The sequence below is a fragment of the Lissotriton helveticus genome, chromosome 1_1, assembly GCF_964261635.1.
Source record: "Lissotriton helveticus chromosome 1_1, aLisHel1.1, whole genome shotgun sequence".
NCBI lineage: Eukaryota > Metazoa > Chordata > Amphibia > Caudata > Salamandridae > Lissotriton > Lissotriton helveticus.
Window position 1 is genome coordinate 1040097662 of NC_136057.1, and position 19881 is coordinate 1040117542.

Here is a 19881-nt window from a genome sequence, read left to right on the forward strand (position 1 = left end):
CTGAATCCCAATGTACTTGATTGGTCCCTCTCCTTTTGCCCCTGCCCCTCCGACCCGAGCCTAAAAAAGGCTGGGGGTACATATTCGGATTGAAAAATGGAGGGGGCACAAAATGTGGATTCCAACCCATTCCTGGTGAGATGGTTATCGGATTCCCAATCCATGTGTCATCAAAGATATTTAGGTACCGGTGAACCTCTCCTGGGTAGCTGTTTGATACATAAGAATAAGGTAATGCTTGATATGACAAAATAGTTTTATCAATAGCCAGACAAATATCTAACATTTAGTCACTGTACATAATGCACAACCATTAAAATTGAGGGTTCCGCTAGTGCCTACTAGACTGGGGTTCGAACCCCTGCTCTTTCCGAGGCTTCTGCGGCGAAATTGAGTCATGTTTCTTTAAGAAACAGCGGGTTTGGCGGAATCACGTGACCCCCGCGTAATTCGTCGACGCCATCCCGGACATTCAAAACAACGCCAGGGACGAGCGGTCGACTCCTCCGGGCTGTGGATGTCACCAAAGTAGGTTTAGCTGCGGGCGGTCGCTCAGAAAAACGTGAGTAACCTCTCTGCTTAGGTATAAAAGAACAATCGCCCGCTTCTTGTTATTGAAGCACTAACTGTCAAGCTTGTAGGAAATACGCCCGTGTGCAAGTCGTGACCCGGGTCTCTTTTCTTACAGTGATTCTGGGCGTGAAGATTCCCCTGTCATGAGCCCATGTAGAGACATCGCAATTCAAATTGAGTGAGTTTTTGACCATTTATTTGTATAAAGGCTGCATGATCGTGGTTGTCAGATACCACACTAATTTTGTGATGAAGAGAAAAAAGCATTACGATTAAGTTTGACTTCAATTGTTCAGGTGTATTTTTAAGGGCACGTTTTGAGAAACCTCTGTAGTCATTCACCATTAAGGGTGATGACTGTTTTACGGAAGGTTACTATAATGTAGAAGGATATTCATTCCTGTTCTATCGTCTCATTTTTTATGTGGCGCATAGACACCACAGCAGAGGGTAATTGACCCATGGCGTGTTGTGTTGTCCTTCTTTCCTATTAATCTGTTGAATTATATATAATGAAAAGGCACTTTTTGTTTCAACTGGGTTAGAGTCTGTTGGTCTCACCAGCTCACACTAGTTTTCACTTTGATTTTAAAAAAAATTTGAAGTTTGTTTGTGAGTTGTTACTTGCTAAGACTGTGAAAAAGAGGTTAAAGTTATATAATGCTTTCTCTTTCTACATTGGAAGTTTCCTCTTTTACGGATAATGCCACAGAAATTCTGTGATTTGGTTTTTCCCCCCTTTTTGGAGTTTGCGCCTTAGTGTGCGCCGAACACCAGCTGGGGTATGTATGTGGTCCTGACGAATGCTGAGCTACTAGAGCTCGAGATAGCAGAAACATGTTGACCAACTCTTAAATTCAAAGGACAGATTTGGTTCAAATTAACTCGACCATCTTTTGTCCGCTTTGCACTTTATTTTAATGAAGGTGATTTGTCCCTCTATTAAAAGAAATCCTTGACATTAGGGAACGTATGCACCTTTTTTAACATCACCTTTCCACTTATGGTACCAATGTTCATACCTATAAAAAAGAACCCAATGATGAAAACTGGGCACTAACTTTGTTGGTGCCTGAGGGTTCTACTTTTTTCACAGTGTGTACTAACTTTCTCTTCCAGTCTTTGTAGTGGTGATGGTAGTATCCTTAACCGCCACTTACCTTGTTCTACTTTACAACTTAGAATAGATACCCCAGCAATACCAACCCCGGTGGTGAGTATGCGAACTAAGTTCATACCAGAAAGTCCTGGAGAACAGAACGGCCAAAGACGCTGTCTCTCCAAACTTGGCTGTCCAGGCAGTAGTGCTTGGTGAACGTGTGCAGTGATGCCCACGTAGCTGCCTGACAGATATCATTTAGGGGGACTCCCCCAGTCCCAAAGCAGTAGTAGCTGCCATCACCCGGTAGAATGGGCGCGCAGCCCCACTGGAGGCTCCTTCTTTGCCAAAGAATAGCAGACCTTGATGCACAGAACGACCCACCTGGAGATGGTCTGTTTGTGCACGGCCCGACCTTTCTTAGCGCCCGCGTAACCAACAAAGAGCTGGTCGTCCACCCAGAATTGTTCGGTGCGCTCCAAATAAAAGGAGAGCACACGTTTTGGATACAGATGGTGGAGCCTCTCTTCCTCTTTTGAAGGATACGGAAAGAAGGTGGGTAAAGTGATGGTTTGGCCAATATGAAAAGAAGGGACCATCTTTGGAAGAAAGGAAGGTCGAGTTCTGAGGACGACCTTGTCCGGATGAACAGCCAGAAAAGAAGGCTTGGAATACAGAGCGTGTAGCTAGCTCACCCTGCGTGCAGAGGTGATGGCCACCAGAAAACCAGTTTTCAGAGAGAAGCGTCTGAGAGGACAGTTATGTAGCGGCTCAAAGGGGGCGCACATCAGATAAGTAAGAATCAAGTTCAAGTCCCACTGAGGCATTATGAAGGGAACAGGAGTAAAAAGATGAGTAATGCCTTTGAGAAATCTATTTACAACAGAGGTCTTGAAAAGAGAAGGCTGATCAGGCAGTCTGAGGAAGGCTGAAATGGCCGAGAGGTAGCCCTTAAGAGTGCCCAGAGCAGAGCCCTGCTGGGCCAAAGACAGGAGGAACAAGAGAACCGCAGAAATGGGATCCACAGCCTTTGCTGTGCACCATGCCACAAATGTATTCCCTCTGCAAGCGTATACCGCCTTAGTGGAGGGACACCTGGCTGCCAAAATTACATCAGAGACCTCGGGAGGAAAGTCAAATGATGTCAACTGCCGCCGCTCAATCTCCACGCAAGGAGGTGGAGGCTGAACAGGTTGGGTGGAAGACATTGCTGCTGCGACAGAAGATCCTCCCGAAGAGGCAGGCGGATCATGGGATCGATGGCCATGTTGAGCAGCTCAGGATACCAGACTCTTCGTGCCCAATCCAGAGCCAAAAGAAGGACTTGGGTCCCGTCGGGCTTGATCTTCTTCAGCACTCTAGGCAGAAGCGGTTTAGGAGGAAAGGCGTATAGAAGACCGCAACTCCACCCGCGCCGAAAAAAATCGCATAGCGAGTGCCGCCTTGGAAATTCAAACGCGCAGAATTGCTGACATTGCACGTTCTCTTCGGTGGAGAAGAGATCTAACCAAGGCTCTCTCCACTGTTGAAAGAGACCTTGCATCACCTCTGAGTGAAGACGCCATTTGTGATCCATTATGCACCTGAGTTTGTCCGCCCTGGGGTTCAGTGAACCTGCCAGGTGTTGAACCACCAGGGATATGCCCTGATGTTCCAGCCATGTCCAGCGGTGGAGGGCCTCTTGGCATAGGGTCCACGACCCCACCCTGCCTTGCTTGTTGCAGGGCCACATGGCGGCGGTGTTGTCTGCGAACACCTGCACTACTCTTCCCCGGACAGAGGGAAGGAATGCTTTCAGTGCAAGATGGATCGCCTGAAGCTCCAGAAGGTTGATGTGGAGCTCGGACTCCGCCGGAGACCAGAGGCCTCTGATCTCCGCCTCTTCCATGTGGCCCCCCAATGCCAGAAGGGATGGGTCGGTCACCACTGTGTGTTCTGGTTGGGGAAGGGAGAGGGATCTGCTGTTGACCAAATCCTGGTTCGTGAGCCACCACTGCAATTGTCGTGCAGTGCCTTCCGATATCTGGAGCAATCGGACAGATTCCCCTGATGTTGCGCTCACTGGAACTTCAAGTCCCACTGCAGAGCCCACATATGTCACCTTGCATGCTCAACCAGCAGGAGGACATGAGGCCCAGCAGCCTAAGGGTCATCTGGACCGAAACCCAGGATAGAGGGAGAAAGATCGGAATCATAGCCCCGATATCCCGAACTCACTGTTCGGGAGGATAAACCCGAAACTGCGTCATGTCCAGAAACGCTTCGATGAAGAGGAGCTTCTGAGAGGGGGTCAGGTGTGACTTTGGCACGTTGATGGAGAACCCCAGCGAATGCAAGAGGTCGGCTGTGGTCTGGAGGTGGGAGATGACTGCCTGGGGCGAGCCCGCCTTCAACAACCAGTCTTCAAGATAGGGGAAGACTGGAACCCCTGATCTGGGCAGATGAGCTGCGACCACCGCCATCACTTTTGTGAACACCCGAGGGGCGCTGGTAAGGCCAAAGGGGAGCATGGAAAACAAAGTGCTCGTGGCCTACCGTGAACCACAGGTAACACAGGTGAATGCGCTTTGGGACGTTGAAGCTTGGACCACTAAGCTCTCGGGGAGAGATGTTGGGAAAGGAAAGTGGGATCGCCCAGGCGGTGGAGTCAGGCAACCATCCTATCCACAGAAGCCCCTGTGTTGGGCCTGGACCAGGTGCCCATAAGGATGTCCGTAAGGCTTCATTAAACAGCAGGAGGGGCTCAGAAGAGCTAGCTGCCAGCTGAAGCACCTCTGTAAGGAGGTTAGTCCTGACTGCCACAGTAGGTAGCTCGAGGTTTAGGGCCTCGCCCGCCCTGCGCAACACCACTGTGTAAGACGCTCCCTCCTCCGTAGCCACAGTAGGAGGAGACAACATGTCAATGTCTGGCGAGGTGTCCAGATCACTGGCATCCCCCAGTTCCTTTCTCCAAAAGACCACCAGACCCCTCCCAGTCTTCCTCACCCTCCTCTGGCTGCCAAACTGGCGGAAAATGGGCAGGGTGGAATACAGGTGCAAAAGTACCCATTGGCGCTGGATCTGGCATCGGTCGACTGCGGTCCGGCTCCGTATACACATCGTGGTGGAAGCCGGGGTCGACGCCGGCTGGAGGTCCTGCGGCCTCGGCTGCGGACGTGGTGCCGATGGAGGTGTCACGAGGTCGCCCGACGTCAATCCGGATCCAGGCCTGGATCCAAGGCGGCCCTGCGGTGCCGAGGCCAGAGCCGCTGGTGTCGAAGGCCTAGGGCCCCCAGCCGAGTCCGCGGGATCCGAAGGCACACCGGCAGAGTCAGGCTGCCCAAAGATGACATGCATCGGTCCATAGAACTAACGAAGCTGGGCAAGGATCGCTCCAGGTCCCAGGAAGGGAGGGTAGGCCAGAGTCGACCCTGATGGCTCCGCACTTGGACCCGTGGATGGGACACCATCCGCATCCTCCGTCTCGTCGCCCGACGGAAAGTCGAAGATGCTTCTTCGACGACTTCTTGTGCTTCGACTTACCTGACCCCTAGTGCGAAGACTTAGGCAAGGAGTGGTGATGGCTCTGCGATTGGTCCCTCGACCTCCCACGTGACCCGGACCTCGAACGACGCAGAGCCGACTGCCGAGCCTCGAGTAGCTTTCGGGCTCGCATCTGCAAAGACTTTGGCCATGGTTCGGCAGTCGGAGCACAACTTGGGGCACATGCGGTGCGGATCCGTCACCGACATCAGTCAAGTACAGGAACCGCAGGCCTTGACACGGACATCCCTCGTGCACCAGGAGTCGATGTTTGACTCAAAAACGAAGTCGACAAAAGTCGCAAAAAAGTCAGTCAAAAAGTGACATGGGGTACCGCTCTCTCTGGATCTGAGCTTGCTGGCGCGGAAAAGAAAGAACTGACGTCAGTGGGCGAGGGCGGCGTCTTTGTAGCTTTTGTGACATCATACCGGCGTCCAACGACGGACGCGACCGATGCCGCCTTCCGATGCGCAGGGGTACTACTGACGAAAAACTTTCTGGATCCAGTTTGACACCTGGTGGTGGATTCTAAGGTAAGTAATCTATAACTAACTTTCATTCTGATAGAAGAGGTTGAAATATCTTCAGAAAATGTGATCAAAGTAGGTGTGTTGATGAGTGCTATAATTCAGAAAACCATCAACAACTATTTTTTGTTGCCAGATGGGAAATGGTGAGCCTCAGTTATTTAGATGTCATGTTTGTATTCTCCACAGTGATGCATTGGTGCAAGGAATTAAGAGTTAATCAGTTTGCATTTAAGGGACTCTCTACCATCGTTTTGGTTCTATCAATGCAGGGATATTACATCTTAGTGGTAAGATGGTGATATAGAGGAAGCGCAGAATCGTTATCAAAGTCTCCATCTTGGATGAGGCAGGTAAGGAGTTGGAATAGAGATTGCAGATCTATAGCTGAGGAGTGCATCTATTAAGAGATGCATAGGCTAATTGGTTTAATTTGCGGAGGGGTAGTGATGATGAAGGGTGAACAAGTGGTGCCACAGTTAATAGAGATGTTTAGGCATTACAATTAACACCATTAGTCAACATGCACACTTTTAGAACCTTCATGATATAATACAATGCAATGAAGATATCAAGGTTGATATTTAAGGAATAGACCAGAAGACATTGGCTATTCCGATTCCATAAAAGGACTGGGAGGATTATATATTAAGAACATCCTTTGCCACCTACAACAATTAGCTCAGAATCAGAATATTATACTTTCGGAACAAGCCGGTTTTAGGAGGAATCACAGCATTGTAGACAAATTGCAGTCCTCCAGACTATTGTAGAAAAATATGTCTTCCTTCAGGGTATGCTAATTTATAAGGTATTCATTGATTTCTCCACAGCGTTTGATAGAGTGAACTGTCAAACGCTGTGGAGGAAGCTTCTTCTTTTGGGTGTTCCGCACCACCTCTTGGGTCTCATCATGGAGCTGCATTTGGATACTTGGTGGCAAGTTTTTTTTTTTTATAATTCTTTTTATGAAACAACATTAATCGGTGTGGTTGCATGAATCAGGTGGTTAATTTACAGATAGGAGGAATTCATTCGATAACAGTGACAATCACGTTGACTACAAGAACAGAGCAATGAAACATCATGGGATACAGCATTTATCGTGGGGACAGGTCATCAGAAATGGAGTTGCGTGGGGGACAACAGATCTCCCCTCGGTATGTGTTCCATGCCCCCCAGATTTGAGACCACTTCTTGGGGCAGCCCCTCGCAATATACACCTTTTTTTCCCGGAACATACACCAGTCAATGTGTTTCTTCCATTCTATTATGGTAGGTGGGTTTGTGGCTTCCCATAGCTGAGCAATATTCCTTCTTGCCACCATGAGGCCTAGCGTTACCCAGATCTACCCATTCTGCTCAGGTCCGTGGGTTCTCATACAATCAATAGGCACCTCTTCGCTTCAGGGTGGATGACCAAATCCAACACCCCGCCAAGAACTGCATGTATTTGACACCAGTACCTCTGAATAAGATCACATTCCCAGAGGATATGCATAAACGTTCCCTCATGACCACATTGTCTTCTGCATTCCCCCCTTCTGCCCTCCCCATGCACACCAGGCAAGGTCCAGTAACGTACACCCTATGCAAGATTTTGAGCTGGACGAAATAGCCACTTCTCTTGGGGGGGCCAGTGCCTCTTGCCATTCCTTGTCGTCCAGCTCGTAGCCATCTCTTTCCCACTTTGCCCTGGTGCCCCGGAAGGGGTCCGCAGTGTTGTTTATCAGCTTTTTATATATTATGGAGATTGCTTTCTCTGGTAAGTATCCATCAAGCAGTCTATCCTCGAGAGGTATGGATTCGGGGGGGGGTGCCTTTAGTTAGATGGGACTGTAGTGCATGTTGGACTTGGAGGTAACATAAGTATTCTGGGTTAGTGAGCTCCTATTTCTGTTGCAGGGAGGCAAATGTCACTACATCACCCTTTACCCACATGTCTCCGATACTCAAGATCCCTATGAGGTTCCATTTATCAAACCCTTTCGACTTCCATAGATCACCCAGCCTCTCTGAGTCCCAGAGAGGTGTTGCTGGCGTCAGTTTCTGCTCCCATCCCAGACTTTTGGTTACTGTGGGCCAGACCGGCACAGAGTGTTTTGTCGGCCCAGTGAGGGGGAACCGCTGTGGCCTAGAATAAAGAGCTCTGTTGTAATTCCCTCCTGGGAGGATCCACCGGTACAAGGTGTAGCCCGGGTCGTCCATGCGGCGATATGTGCCATGATTAATAGCTGTACGGTGGGCCGCCTAATAGTATTTCTTAAGTTCTGGAAGGCTGATCCCACCGTCATACCAGTTAAGGGTGAGCTTGGTTAGTGCTATCCGAGGTTTCCCTCCCCACAGCAAGTCCCTCTGCAAGCCCTCAATTTCCCTAAAGTGACGAGTAGGCCAGGGTCAGGGTAGTTTTGTAGCACATAGAAGAAGCGAGGCAGAGACATCATCTTAAAAAGCGCTGCTCTGCCCAACAGTGAGAGAGGAAGTGCCTTCCATGCAGTTATGTCTCGCTTCAATCTTTACTTGGGGTCAAGGTTTGATGGGAGGATCGGATGGATGCACAACAGGCTTAAGCAGGTTTGCCTGTTGCCCCCCTCTTGTTCTCTCTTTATATTTTGATCTCCCAGGTGTTTTAAAACGAGAGAGGGGAGATGTCCCTAGAATTGGCACAATGTCTATTGGTTCTTTATTATATGCTGAGGATGTGGCCATATTTGACTTCACGCCTATTGGTCTGCAACGTCGCTTGGAAGCGTTGGCTAAATATGCCAGACCCCATTTCCTGATAATTAACACTGCCAAAAGCAAGGTTTTCATCTTTTGCAAGAAAGGGTTCAAATTAAAGAGGAGTTTCTAATGGCTTCTGGGTACTGAAAAACTTGAAACAGTATACTCTTATCTATACCTTGGAAAGGTATTTTCCAAAAACGGGTGGGATGTAAAACTGATAAAGCTTTGTGTAAGCAGGGCCAGCGCATTGCATAGATTTTACAGAATCCATGGGAGTTGCCATTATGGGCATGTACTGTCAGTATTTAGGGTTAAACTCCCCCCTCTTTGTCCTATGCCGATGAGGTGCTGGATATGAGTTACTGGTTTCCTTTGAATGGTCTTAAGGTCGAATTTTGCAACAAATTTGCAACCTAAATTCTCTGGCTGCTCCTCATATTATGCGCCTGGAATTTGGTTTAGTTTCCTTCTATAGCTCCTCCTTGGCAGCGGTATTGAGGTGGGGGCAACACACTCCTTACAGGGGATGAGGGAACACTTAAGGCTGCCTTGACAGCTAAGATCTTTTTTTTAAGTTCAAAGAATGGTCAGTGTTTTTTTAAGGTCTTTTGAGTGAGCAAATGAAGTGTTTGGGCTTAGTTTGCATATCGACTCCTTTATGTCAAAGTCTGCTTTGAAGATGTGCATAAAGACCTCTGTGTCCACCATTAGCTTGGCCAGAGATATTGCCTCAAGTCAGTCCAAGCTGCGTAATAAAGGTGGTTTGTGGGAATACTTTGGGAAATAAACCGCAGCCCTATTTAATTTGCAATTTACCTCATGGGATCAGAAGGTTGTTCCTCTTGTTGAAACTGGACCTGTTGCCCCTATAGGAAATTACTGGTATTTGGGGCAAAATACCGAAAAAGGATAGAATCTGTGGCTTGAGTCACCAACATATCCAAGATATCAATTGCGTGTTATTTGTATGTCCGGTGCTGCAAAACGCCAGACATTATTTTCTAGGACCGATGTTTATTAAATTTAACATTCAGTCCGCTTTGGGGGCCCGTTTATTTTGCCCACCTACCCCTCCCCCCACCCCAAAATTAAAAGGTTTGCAATAGGATCTATCAATTTTTTTAAAACCTTTTTGGATATTTATTAGGAATTTTATTGTTACTTCTGTTCTGTGATATTTTTTACTTTTAAACGGGCTTATATGTTCTCTAAAAGTTTCAGGACATTCTTAATTCTCCTAGCACTGTGTATTTTGCACTTTGCTCTTTTATAAGATTGTTTTAATTCCTCTTTGTATTTTGCACAGTATTGTTGGCAGATGGTATTAAGTAGGCTGCACTGTACAAAGGAAAGTTATTTATGCATTACATAATGGAGGAAATGGATTGAGAATTTATAGTTTTTTTAAATTATGATTGTATATATGATTAATGTATTATCTGCAGTTGTAGAATTTTGTGGACTTCAGTTGGAGTTTCGTACCATAATAATATGTACTTACTAGAAAGACCAATATCTCTCCATTTACCTACAGGGTAGTGTGCAGCTCACATTTTTTATTATAGTAAAGTGAAATAAAGTGTGTTTTTTTTTTATTTCTGTAACAGATTTTGGTGTTCTTTGAGACTAAGAAAAAGCATTGTTTAACAAGTTACTTACCTTTGGTAACGCTTTTTCTTGTAAAGATTATCTAATGGCAGATTCCTCACCTTAGAATATTACTCAAGCGATCTCAGGTTGATTTGGAAAATCTTAAGCATTACCTTTGCACGGCGGTAGGTGGACTGAGTAGGACCGAAGTCGGTAATGTCGATGCGGTGCACCACATACGTGCCAACCTGGCAGGCTGATATCCACTTCTTTTGTGACTACTTCCATGCCAAAAACGAGGAACCATGTAAAAAACAATGTTTGAACAGTGTGCTGGGTCTAGTGGGATCTTTTAGGTGAAGAGCCCGGTTCACAGAACAGGGAGAATTGTTGAGGAATATGCAGTTATATAGAGTTCTCTACCAGAAAAATTGTTACCGAAGGTAAGTAACTTCTAAACGCAGAACCCTCACCTTGGAACAGATAACTAGGCAATACCTCCCTGAAGGTAGGTCTGCGAACTGGCTTAAACCAAAATGTTTTGGAGGATAGAGAGGGTGGAATGCCCAACTCTACGGACGCTACTGTCCTAGCAGTAGTGCTTCACGAACATGTGAAGTGACGCCCACGTAGCAGTTTGGCAGATATCCAGGTCAGGTATCCTGCATGCTAAAGCAGTAATAGTGGCCTTGGTGGAATGTACCGGCAAGCCCTCAGGAGGCTTCTTTGCAGCGAATGCGTACCAGGTTTTAATAATGAGCACAATCCATCAAGAGGTGGTGCGTTTCTGCACCGCCTTGCCTTTCTTCGCCCTGGGAAACCCCATGTAAAGTCGATCATCCACCTGGTGTCCTCTGGTGTGATCGATATAAAAAGAGAGGACTTTTTTTTGGGTCCAAACGGTGATATCTCTCCTCCTCCTTGGAAGGATGAGGGGGCAAATAAAGTGAGTAGTGTGATGTTCTGAACTACATGAAAAGGAGAACTCACCTCTCGCAGAAACGAGCCACGTGCCCAGAGAACCAGTTTGTCTGGGTAGAAGCTGTTGTATGGAGGGTTGACGAACAGAGCTTGAAGCTTGTTAACCCTCCTGGTCAATGTAATGGAAGTGAAAAAGACTGTTTTTAGAGACAACAGCCACAAAGGGCAACTGTGCAAGGGCTTAAATGGGGCACACATCAAGAATGTCAAGAGTAGATGAGATCCCAATGTGGTATTACAAAGGGAGTGGGAGGAAACATATGCTGTAAACCCCATTGAAACCTCTTGACTCGAGCAGAGAAGGTTGGTCCTGAAGTCGCAGGAAAGCCCACAAAGACAACATATAACCTTTAACAATGCCCAGAGGAAGGCCTTGCCAGGCTAACAAAAGAACATACAATACTACATCTGACAAAGACACCGAAATGGGATCCACCTGACGTATGGAACACAAAGCCACACATTTATGCCAATGGAAGACGTATAGTGTCTTGTTGGAGAGATGTCTGGCTGCCAAGTTGACATCACAGACCTCAGTAGGGAAATCAAACACTCCACTATCTCCACACAATCTCCAGGCATGAAGGTGGAAAGAGGCGAGATTTGTATGCAGCACCCTGCCATGTTGCTGCAACAGAAGGTCCAACCTGAGAGGCGGCCTGATTAGAGGACTTATGCTCAGGCTAGGGATATCAGAGTTCTCCATGCCCAAATCAGACCCACAAGAATGAATTGAGCCCGGTCGGTCCTGATCTTCTTGATGGCTCAGGGGCAGGAATGGTATCGGCGGAAAGGCTGAAGGAGTCCTCAGGTCCACTCAAGTCGGAATATGTCTCCAAGCGGAACCCGCCTTGGAAACGCCAGCTTGCAGAAGTGCTGACATTGCCTTGTTCTTGGCAGTGGTGAACAGATCGAGCCAAGATTCTCCTTATTCTTGGAAGAGGTCACTGGCCACCTCCTGGCAAAATTACCATTTGTGATCCATAAGGCATCAATGACTTAGCTCATCTGGCCTGGCATTTAAAGATTCTGCCAGGTGCTCTACAACTAGGAAAGTGACCTGGCGCTCCAGCCAAGTCCAAAGGCGCAAAGCCTTCTGTACAGGGTCCATGACCACACTCTGCCCAATTTATTACAATACCACACGGCATTGGTGTTGACCCTGAACACCTGCACCAGCCTTGCCTTAATGGACAGAATGGAGGCTTTTAATGCCAAGCAGATGGTCTCAACTCCAGGAGATTGATGTGGAGATTACACTCCACCAGAGAACAGACTCCTGTGATCTCCACCTCTCCTACATGACTGCCCTAACCCAGGATTGACACATCTGTCACTACAGTAAGCGCAACAACTTATTTTCATGCTTTCTCAACTTCGAAAAGGACATCTTGGACCAGAATGACGAGCGTCTGTGGTGATGGCTCCAGGAGCAGTCCAGAGATCTTCCTCAGGAAAGGTAATGGTATGCGGCATTCTTTTGCTGTGCTGCCAGGAGCTCCATAACCCGCCCGCTGATCGCCTTGGGGGGAAGGACTTACACTCGGCGCAGGCCTAGGGGTTGTGCTCTGATCCCAGGCACCAGAGGCAAATCAATTGCGGATTCAACACCAACATTTGTCTCTGACAGTATCCAAAAGGTTTAAAATGCATAGGTTTATAAGGGGACGTGTTCCCTAAGCAGCCTAGGAGTACATGCTCAAAAAAGGGTCGACAAAATGTCAAACAAATGGTCCAAAAATTACAGCGGTAGATCTCCAGATCCGCGTTATTGATGCAGAAAAATGTCAGCATGGTGAGGTTACGTTTTTGTGGCACTGCAATGTCACTTCTGATACAGACGACGCCAAGCCAACCAACGCCACGTACCAGCAAGCCGAGGTACTGCTCAAGGTTTTCCAGATCCAGTCTGATGCCTGGGGAGTATCAGAAGGTGAGGTATCCGTGTTCGAAAGGTATCAGAAAAATTAATTTAGCAAATGATATCCTTAGTTTAAAAACAAAAAAGTCAGCTTTAACAGCGTTCAGTCTAAAACTATGGGATTTGTCACAGATTAAATGTTCCTGGTTGACAAGCAGTAATCTGGGTTTGTAGTATTTAATAGCAGTTTGGGGGGGGGGGATGAGACTCGCATGAGTTGATATAAAGCTTTGTTTTATTTTTCATGGCCTTCATAAGACCATTCGAAAAAAACATAGGTAATTCATTTTGACAAGCAGATTCAGTATGGGACACTCGCAATGTGCAAATGTGCGGTGTCATTCAATTCACCCTGGATGAATCTTTAGGAGCACAGTTCACATTAATATGCAGTATAACAAGTGGGTGAAAACAAAACACTTTGGTGCAAAATCAAATTTAGCAGGAGGGCAGAAACACTTTCAAGGGCAAAATCTCTCAACATAGAAAGATGAGGTAGTAAGATGTCATATTCGGTGAAAATGGTGAGCAGCAGCAAGACATCGCAGTTGGCTGACAACCTACCAGGGGAAAACTATTGGTGCATTATCTGCTTGAGTGTGCATACATTGTTAGGAGTACAAATCACAATTTGGTGCAAAATCACATTTAGGTGCCAAGTAGGTAGCATTGAAGTATCACATTTAGAAGCATAAGTTGCATGAAAACACAACATCACATTAAGGTGTGAAATCACTAATGGTGCAGCACCAACAGAACTGTGGACAAACCTCCAGAAGCACACATGTGTATCCACTGCAGCGCATGTATGCTTTGTTTCATGCCCATGGGTCCCAGTAGGCAGACTAACACACGTAATAGTAATTTACTGTAGGTTTATGGTGTTGATAACATGAGGTCAGGCAAATATCTAAAGCTATCTTATAACAAAATCCAAAGAGCAAGGATCATTCCTTACCCTGGTATCTTTCCTACTTACCTGATGAAAGTGGTTGTCTTCACTGTTCTCCAAGTACAGGGCTCTAATATGGTTCTGGACGTCAGAGTAGAACATGGATTCCCAGAACTGCATGTTTGTCCAAACTAAGTGCTCCTGAACACAGCTGTAAGCAAACTGGGTGATTCCAGAAGTCAGTTTCTGTAAATTGGATAGACAAGTAACAAATGAGCAAAATACATCCGATTTTAGAAGGAAAATGTGTTCTACAGGTTTAAATGCCCAATTTTGGCATGCAAAACCAGTATTATCTAGATATTTAGCACTAAGAATGTCTATAGTTCGGGAAACGTCACCAAAGAATGAAAAGGTACAAAGCACAATACAAACATGAGAAGAAATTAAGGATAAGGGGAAAACTCTTGCAACTGCAGCATCTGTAACCCATTTTATACAAGCAAGACTCTTCTTTATTTAGACAATGTAAGACACCCATTGTCAGCTGGATGTTGCACAATTCCATCAAACTCAATATAGACAAAAGAGAGCCAATTATCATCCAGCTCATAGCTCTCCTGATCTTCATGCACTAGTCATTTAAACCCCACTCCGTCCATCATCTCCTTGTGTTTTGTTTGTTCACCCTGAGTTGGCAGGGTATGCCGAGACATGGGTCACTTGCTCACTTTGCCATCGGATTCAAGCTAGACTGGCTGATGAGGGGTGTTACCCCGAAACCGGGCTCAGGATGCTCGTTTCCAGTCCAGTGAATACCTGCTTGGCAGTTCAAGCTGGACTGTTCCCATGAGGCACAGGGTCAAGACCAATTTGCATATAGCTGGGTCTGAACTGGGGTGGCGAAGTGAGATGAAAACGATGATGGATTCAACCCAGATCTGTGATTGGGGGTGAGTGTCTGGAAAGTTTCAGCACTCCATCCATCATCTTCTTGTGTTTGCTTTGTTCGCCCTAAGTTAGCAGTGCATGCCCCGACGTGGGTCTCTTGCTCGCTTTGCCAATGATTCAAGCTAGCCTGGGTGATGAGGCGTGTTACCCCGAGATCGGTCCCAGAACAATGATGGATTCAACCCAGATCTGTTACTGGGGGTGAGTGTCTTAAAAGATTCAATGCTATGTCCATCATCTCCTTGAGTTGGCTTGGATTAGAGTTATGTCAGATGCCTATTGCTGCATATTTACGTGCACCCAAAGTCTTTCACTCTGTACAATAGAGACTTTTTACAATGCAGAATTTGAAAAAGTACTTCTTGTGATCAAGTTAAAGTAGGGTGATCAGCCTAAGGATAAGTGGTGTTGCACTGTGGGGAAAAAACAGAAGGGTGTTCCTTCCATCACATTCTGCTTACCCACATTCTCCTAACTATTTTCACAGGGATGAACTCAAACGAGTTTTAGGCATTGCATGATCAACTATTGCCTTAAATTTGGTTGTTCATGGTGTAGGAAGCTGGCTCTGTATATACTATACCAAAATGAGGTATAGTGGAACCTCAAAGGTAGGCAGAGGTAAAAGTAGATAGCACCTTACTCTCTATTTGTGGTAGTGTGGGCGAGCAGTAAGGCTTTATCAGAGGGTAGTAGTGTTAAGCATTTGTTGTACACACTCGGGCAGCAAATGACGTCACACACTCAAAGATGGAACTCAGACCAATTTGTTTGTAGCAAACATGTTATTACGTTATTTAATTTCTAGAACCAAGCCAAACCCGGTGAGGGAAGTGAAATAAATGCTTTGCAAAATCTTATGTTTTACAGTTGAATACAGGTGCAAATGCAGTACATTGAATTACAGGTAAATCAATGTTTAAATTAAATAAATCCGTATTTGTAAAGCGCAAATTACTCACCCTTACGGGTCTCAAGGCGCTGGGGCCGTCGTTGAATGAAGTGAGCTATTGCCTAGAGTCACATGGTGCTGAGCTAAGCTGCCGCCGGAGGCGGGGATCGAACCGTGAACCCTATGCTCTGACGTCAGCTGCCCTGGCCGCTGCACCACACATCTCCATGTTTAGAAATTACTTTTCAGTTACTTTACACATTACTTTGTACATCACTTTAAAGATTACTTTTTCTACTCATTGTGATATGCCTAGCTAGCACACTGGGACATTTCCTAGAGAAAAGGTAAGTCAAAGAGGTTTTGTACATTTGCAGGTCTTCAGTGTTTTATACAAACCAACTAAATGAACTTAACGGTTTGCAGGTCAGTACAAGTTGTGGGAGTTGGTATTCTGGGGTGAGACCCAGGGTTCCCCAAGGTCAAGGATGCACTCTTAAAACACACTCAGCGGCAGTAGGGCGGCCGTGTGCAGAGTTCTGAGGCCCAATGTTATCCAATGGGGGATAGAGGGTCTCCCGGTGGTGGCTGCTAACGAGCAGCCCACTGGGTTGTGGGAGCAAAGCTCCTGGTGTTAGGCTCAGGGCAAAGGGCGATCCGAGTTAGCACCCAAAATACACACACAGCGGCGGCTGGGTGCAGGGTGCAGTTTTGGTGTCAGTTGCCCTGTTGTTTTCAATGGGGAATCTCCGGTTGCAACAAAGACTGCCGGCTCGGGATGAAGATCTTCTGGAGGTGACCACCCATTGGAGAGGTAAGTTGGGATGCCTGGGAATGCGGGGACACCCTGGGCCGCCCTGGGACGTTGGGTGCAGGTATGTCTTTAGGCGTTGGATTTTTCTTACCAGCTCCGGTGGCGGTCGGGGGGATCCCCCAGAAAGGGGCTGCAGGCTGCACTTGGGGATTCGAGGCAGGTCAGACATCACCAGATCTCAGGTCAGGATAGCAGGGAAGACCTTCTCGAGCTGTTGGGCCACTCAAACTCGGGCCATAGGCGCTGGGTGCAGATTTGTGGTTTTGGCAGGGGCCTGAGCCTGTGGGTGAGCAAATCCAGTGGTCAGGGGAGATAAAAGCTTTGGCTTGGAAGGTAGCAACCTCATTAATTTTGGACCCACCCACAAAGCGGGACATTTGCTCGACCCCATCTTTTCAAATCTTCCTGAACTTATCTGGCAGGAAAACATCCCGGTTTGCTGGTCTGATCATTACTTGATCAAACTTAGCTTGAAATCTCCGGCTAAATCCCTTTCTTCTCCTATACCTCAGGTTTTATTTAGAAAAAACTGGAAAAAGCTAGACATTTCTAAACTTAATACGGCACTCTGCTTAAATATACCCAACAAAATCCACGATATGGAAGGCATTGCAAATGCCACTCAACAATGGCTCGCCAAAGCGGCTGAGTCGTGTTTGCCTGTATCTAATGCCAAGAGAGAAAGACACCGCCCTCTAGTCCCTTGGTTTACGGACTCCCTCAAAGAAGAAAAAACTAAATGCAAGGTACTAGAAAGACTATGGCGCAAAGATTTTTCTCCAGATATGAAAAAACAATATCATATTGCCAGAAACCTATATCATACAGCATGTAGGAAAGCACGCGCCGTATATGTTTCTAACACCATCACGGAAGCTGTGAACAAACCTAAAACCTTATTTAATACGGTTAAAGATCTAGCGGGAGCTCAAACCACTGCTCCGGCCCGCCCGCTGAACAAAATGCAATGTCAGGACCTTGCCCAATTCTTTTCTGAGAAAATAGAGAAACTAATTAAGGGAATAGATAAGAGTAGTGATGACACTACCATTAAACAAGACCTGCTGAACACTCCTACTATTAATCAAACCTTACACAATTGGCCGCCCATAACAATTGATACCCTTCAATCCATCATGAAGTCTATCAAATCCGGCTCTCCGCAGGATCCCATTCCTATGAATATCCTGAAAGAGCTAGACTGTTCCTCCCTTAACATCATTGCTGACACCTTAAATTCTTCCTTAGAACTCGCAGAAGTACCGAGCCTATGGAAGCATGCGATAGTAACCCCTCTTCTGAAAAAACCTACAGCAGACCCCGACATCTTAGCCAATTATAGACCCATTTCCCTTCTCCCAGCCTTCTCTAAATGCCTGGAGAGACATGTACACTCTGCCCTTACAACATTTGTGGAATTAAATTCCCTTCTTCACCCAACCCAATCAGGTTTCCGAGCGGGTTTCTCTACAGAAACCGCTCTGTTGGGAGTTTCAGAGACGATCCGGAAACATCTTGACGACGGTCAAACGGTTGCGCTTATCTTATTAGATTTAAGCGCAGCCTTTGACACTGTGTCACATAAAAAATTGCTTAGCATACTAGAAAATAATGGCATTCAAGGCAATGCCTTGAAATGGATTAAATCCTTTCTAGACCAACGGACTTTCCATATAGCTTCATCTTTGGCATGCTCTGAATCTTTTGATTCCCCACATGGAGTACCGCAGGGATCAATTTTAAGCCCTCTTTTTTTTAATCTGTATTTAAGACCCTTGGCAGATTTAGCTGAAAAATCTGGGCTAACTTTTATGACATACGCGGATGATTCCCAGATTATCTTCAGGCTATCAGAATCCAACTTGTCATCTCCGTCTCTGCTCAAACAAGGTCTCCAGAACATCTACAATTGGATGAATGTGAATCAGTTGAAATTAAACGGAGACAAGACAGAGATTCTGTTATTGGGAAAACATCCTGATCTATGGAATGCCTCCCACTGGCCCTCCCAGTTAGGAAACCTACCAACACCAGTCTCTCATGCTAGGAATCTGGGGGTCATCTTAGACGACGAGTTGTCCATGAAGAAGCAACAGGTCAGCAAAGTGGTCGGACTTTGTTTTACCATCCTTAGATGGCTCAAAAAAATACTATGGATGTTACCAATCTCCATGCAGAAAACAGTAGTCAATGCCTTAGTTACATCTCGGCTTGACTACGGGAACATCTTATATCTTGGTGCCAACAAAGGAACAATAAAGAGACTTCAGATGATACAAAATGCGGCTGCCAGGATTCTCTGTCAAATACCTAAAAATGCCCATGTAACCCCTCACTTGCGTAAACTTCACTGGCTCAGAGTGGAAAGCCGAATCAAATTTAAGACCTTAAACTATATGTTTAAAATAAAAGCGGGCATTGCACCTAAATACCTTCAGACACTAGTGCACCCCTACATCCCTAAAAGAAATCTACGTTCACTCTCAGCGGCAACATACTGTGTGCCCAGATTTAAGCTCTCCAAAATGGGAGGAAGATCCTTCGCCCATCAGGGTCCTTCTATGTGGAACACCTTACCCATTCACATACGCAAAGAAGAGAGCTATTTTAAGTTCAGGAAAGAAATAAAAACCTGGTTGTTCAACCAATAATTTTGAATGACCTAAGACGTTCCACTCTCTTTGCTTTGCTGTGTCTTTGGCGCCGGGAAACCCTTTTGGGTAGCTGTTGCGCCCTACAAGTTCATAAAATAAATATAAATAGGGCAGGTCCTTCAGGTTCTTGAGGCAGCTGGCTGCAGGACACATCAGGATTTCGCTGAAGCAGGTTCGAGGTGGGGACAGACCAGTAGGCTGGGGCCAAGTCAGTGGGTGTCCTCCTCTTCTTAGTTTCTGCACTGCTTCTTCAGTCCATCTTCTCTTCTTCTTGTCGATCCTTGTCTGAGGAGGCAAGGTTCAGGGTTGTCCCTGAAAACTAGATTTAGGGGTGTTACAGGTAAGTAAAGGTTGGGACCAATGGGTCCCTTCCTTGGGGTGGGTACACCCCTATTATGCCAACCTCCAGTGGGAGGCGGGCATATGCCTCACTCTGGTTGGCTGCGTCCCCTCATCTACAAGATGGCAGGGACTGAGAGTTATGCTTCACCTTGTCTCCCCCACCTGAGGGATGGGGTTGGCAAAGGTGGGCACGCCTCTTTTCCTTACTTGGTTTCCCCGCTGATTCTCCCACCAGAAAAGGGAGGTGGGTGTGTCAGAACAAGTGGGGGCCTTCGTGGACCCTGCCCATCCTGGGGGAGGAGGTTTGGCACCTCGTCCCAGGATGTGCATTGTTTCAGACCCCTGAGAGCAGCAGGCTCTCGACCCAGGAGTCCAGAAAAATGTCCGGTGGTGGCA

The 19881-nt window shown here is 46.6% G+C and overlaps 1 protein-coding gene across 2 annotated transcripts in view; it reads right to left on the reverse strand.

The window, feature by feature from the left end:
- The window catches only part of SBF1 (SET binding factor 1), a 1592200-nt gene that overhangs the window by 803221 nt on the left and 769098 nt on the right, over positions 1-19881 (reverse strand). For both annotated transcript variants that reach the window (XM_078677863.1, XM_078677862.1), the window contains one exon: positions 13920-14078. In XM_078677863.1, coding sequence (XP_078533989.1) covers positions 13920-14078 — 159 coding nt within the window. The remainder of the gene's footprint in view (positions 1-13919; positions 14079-19881) is intronic.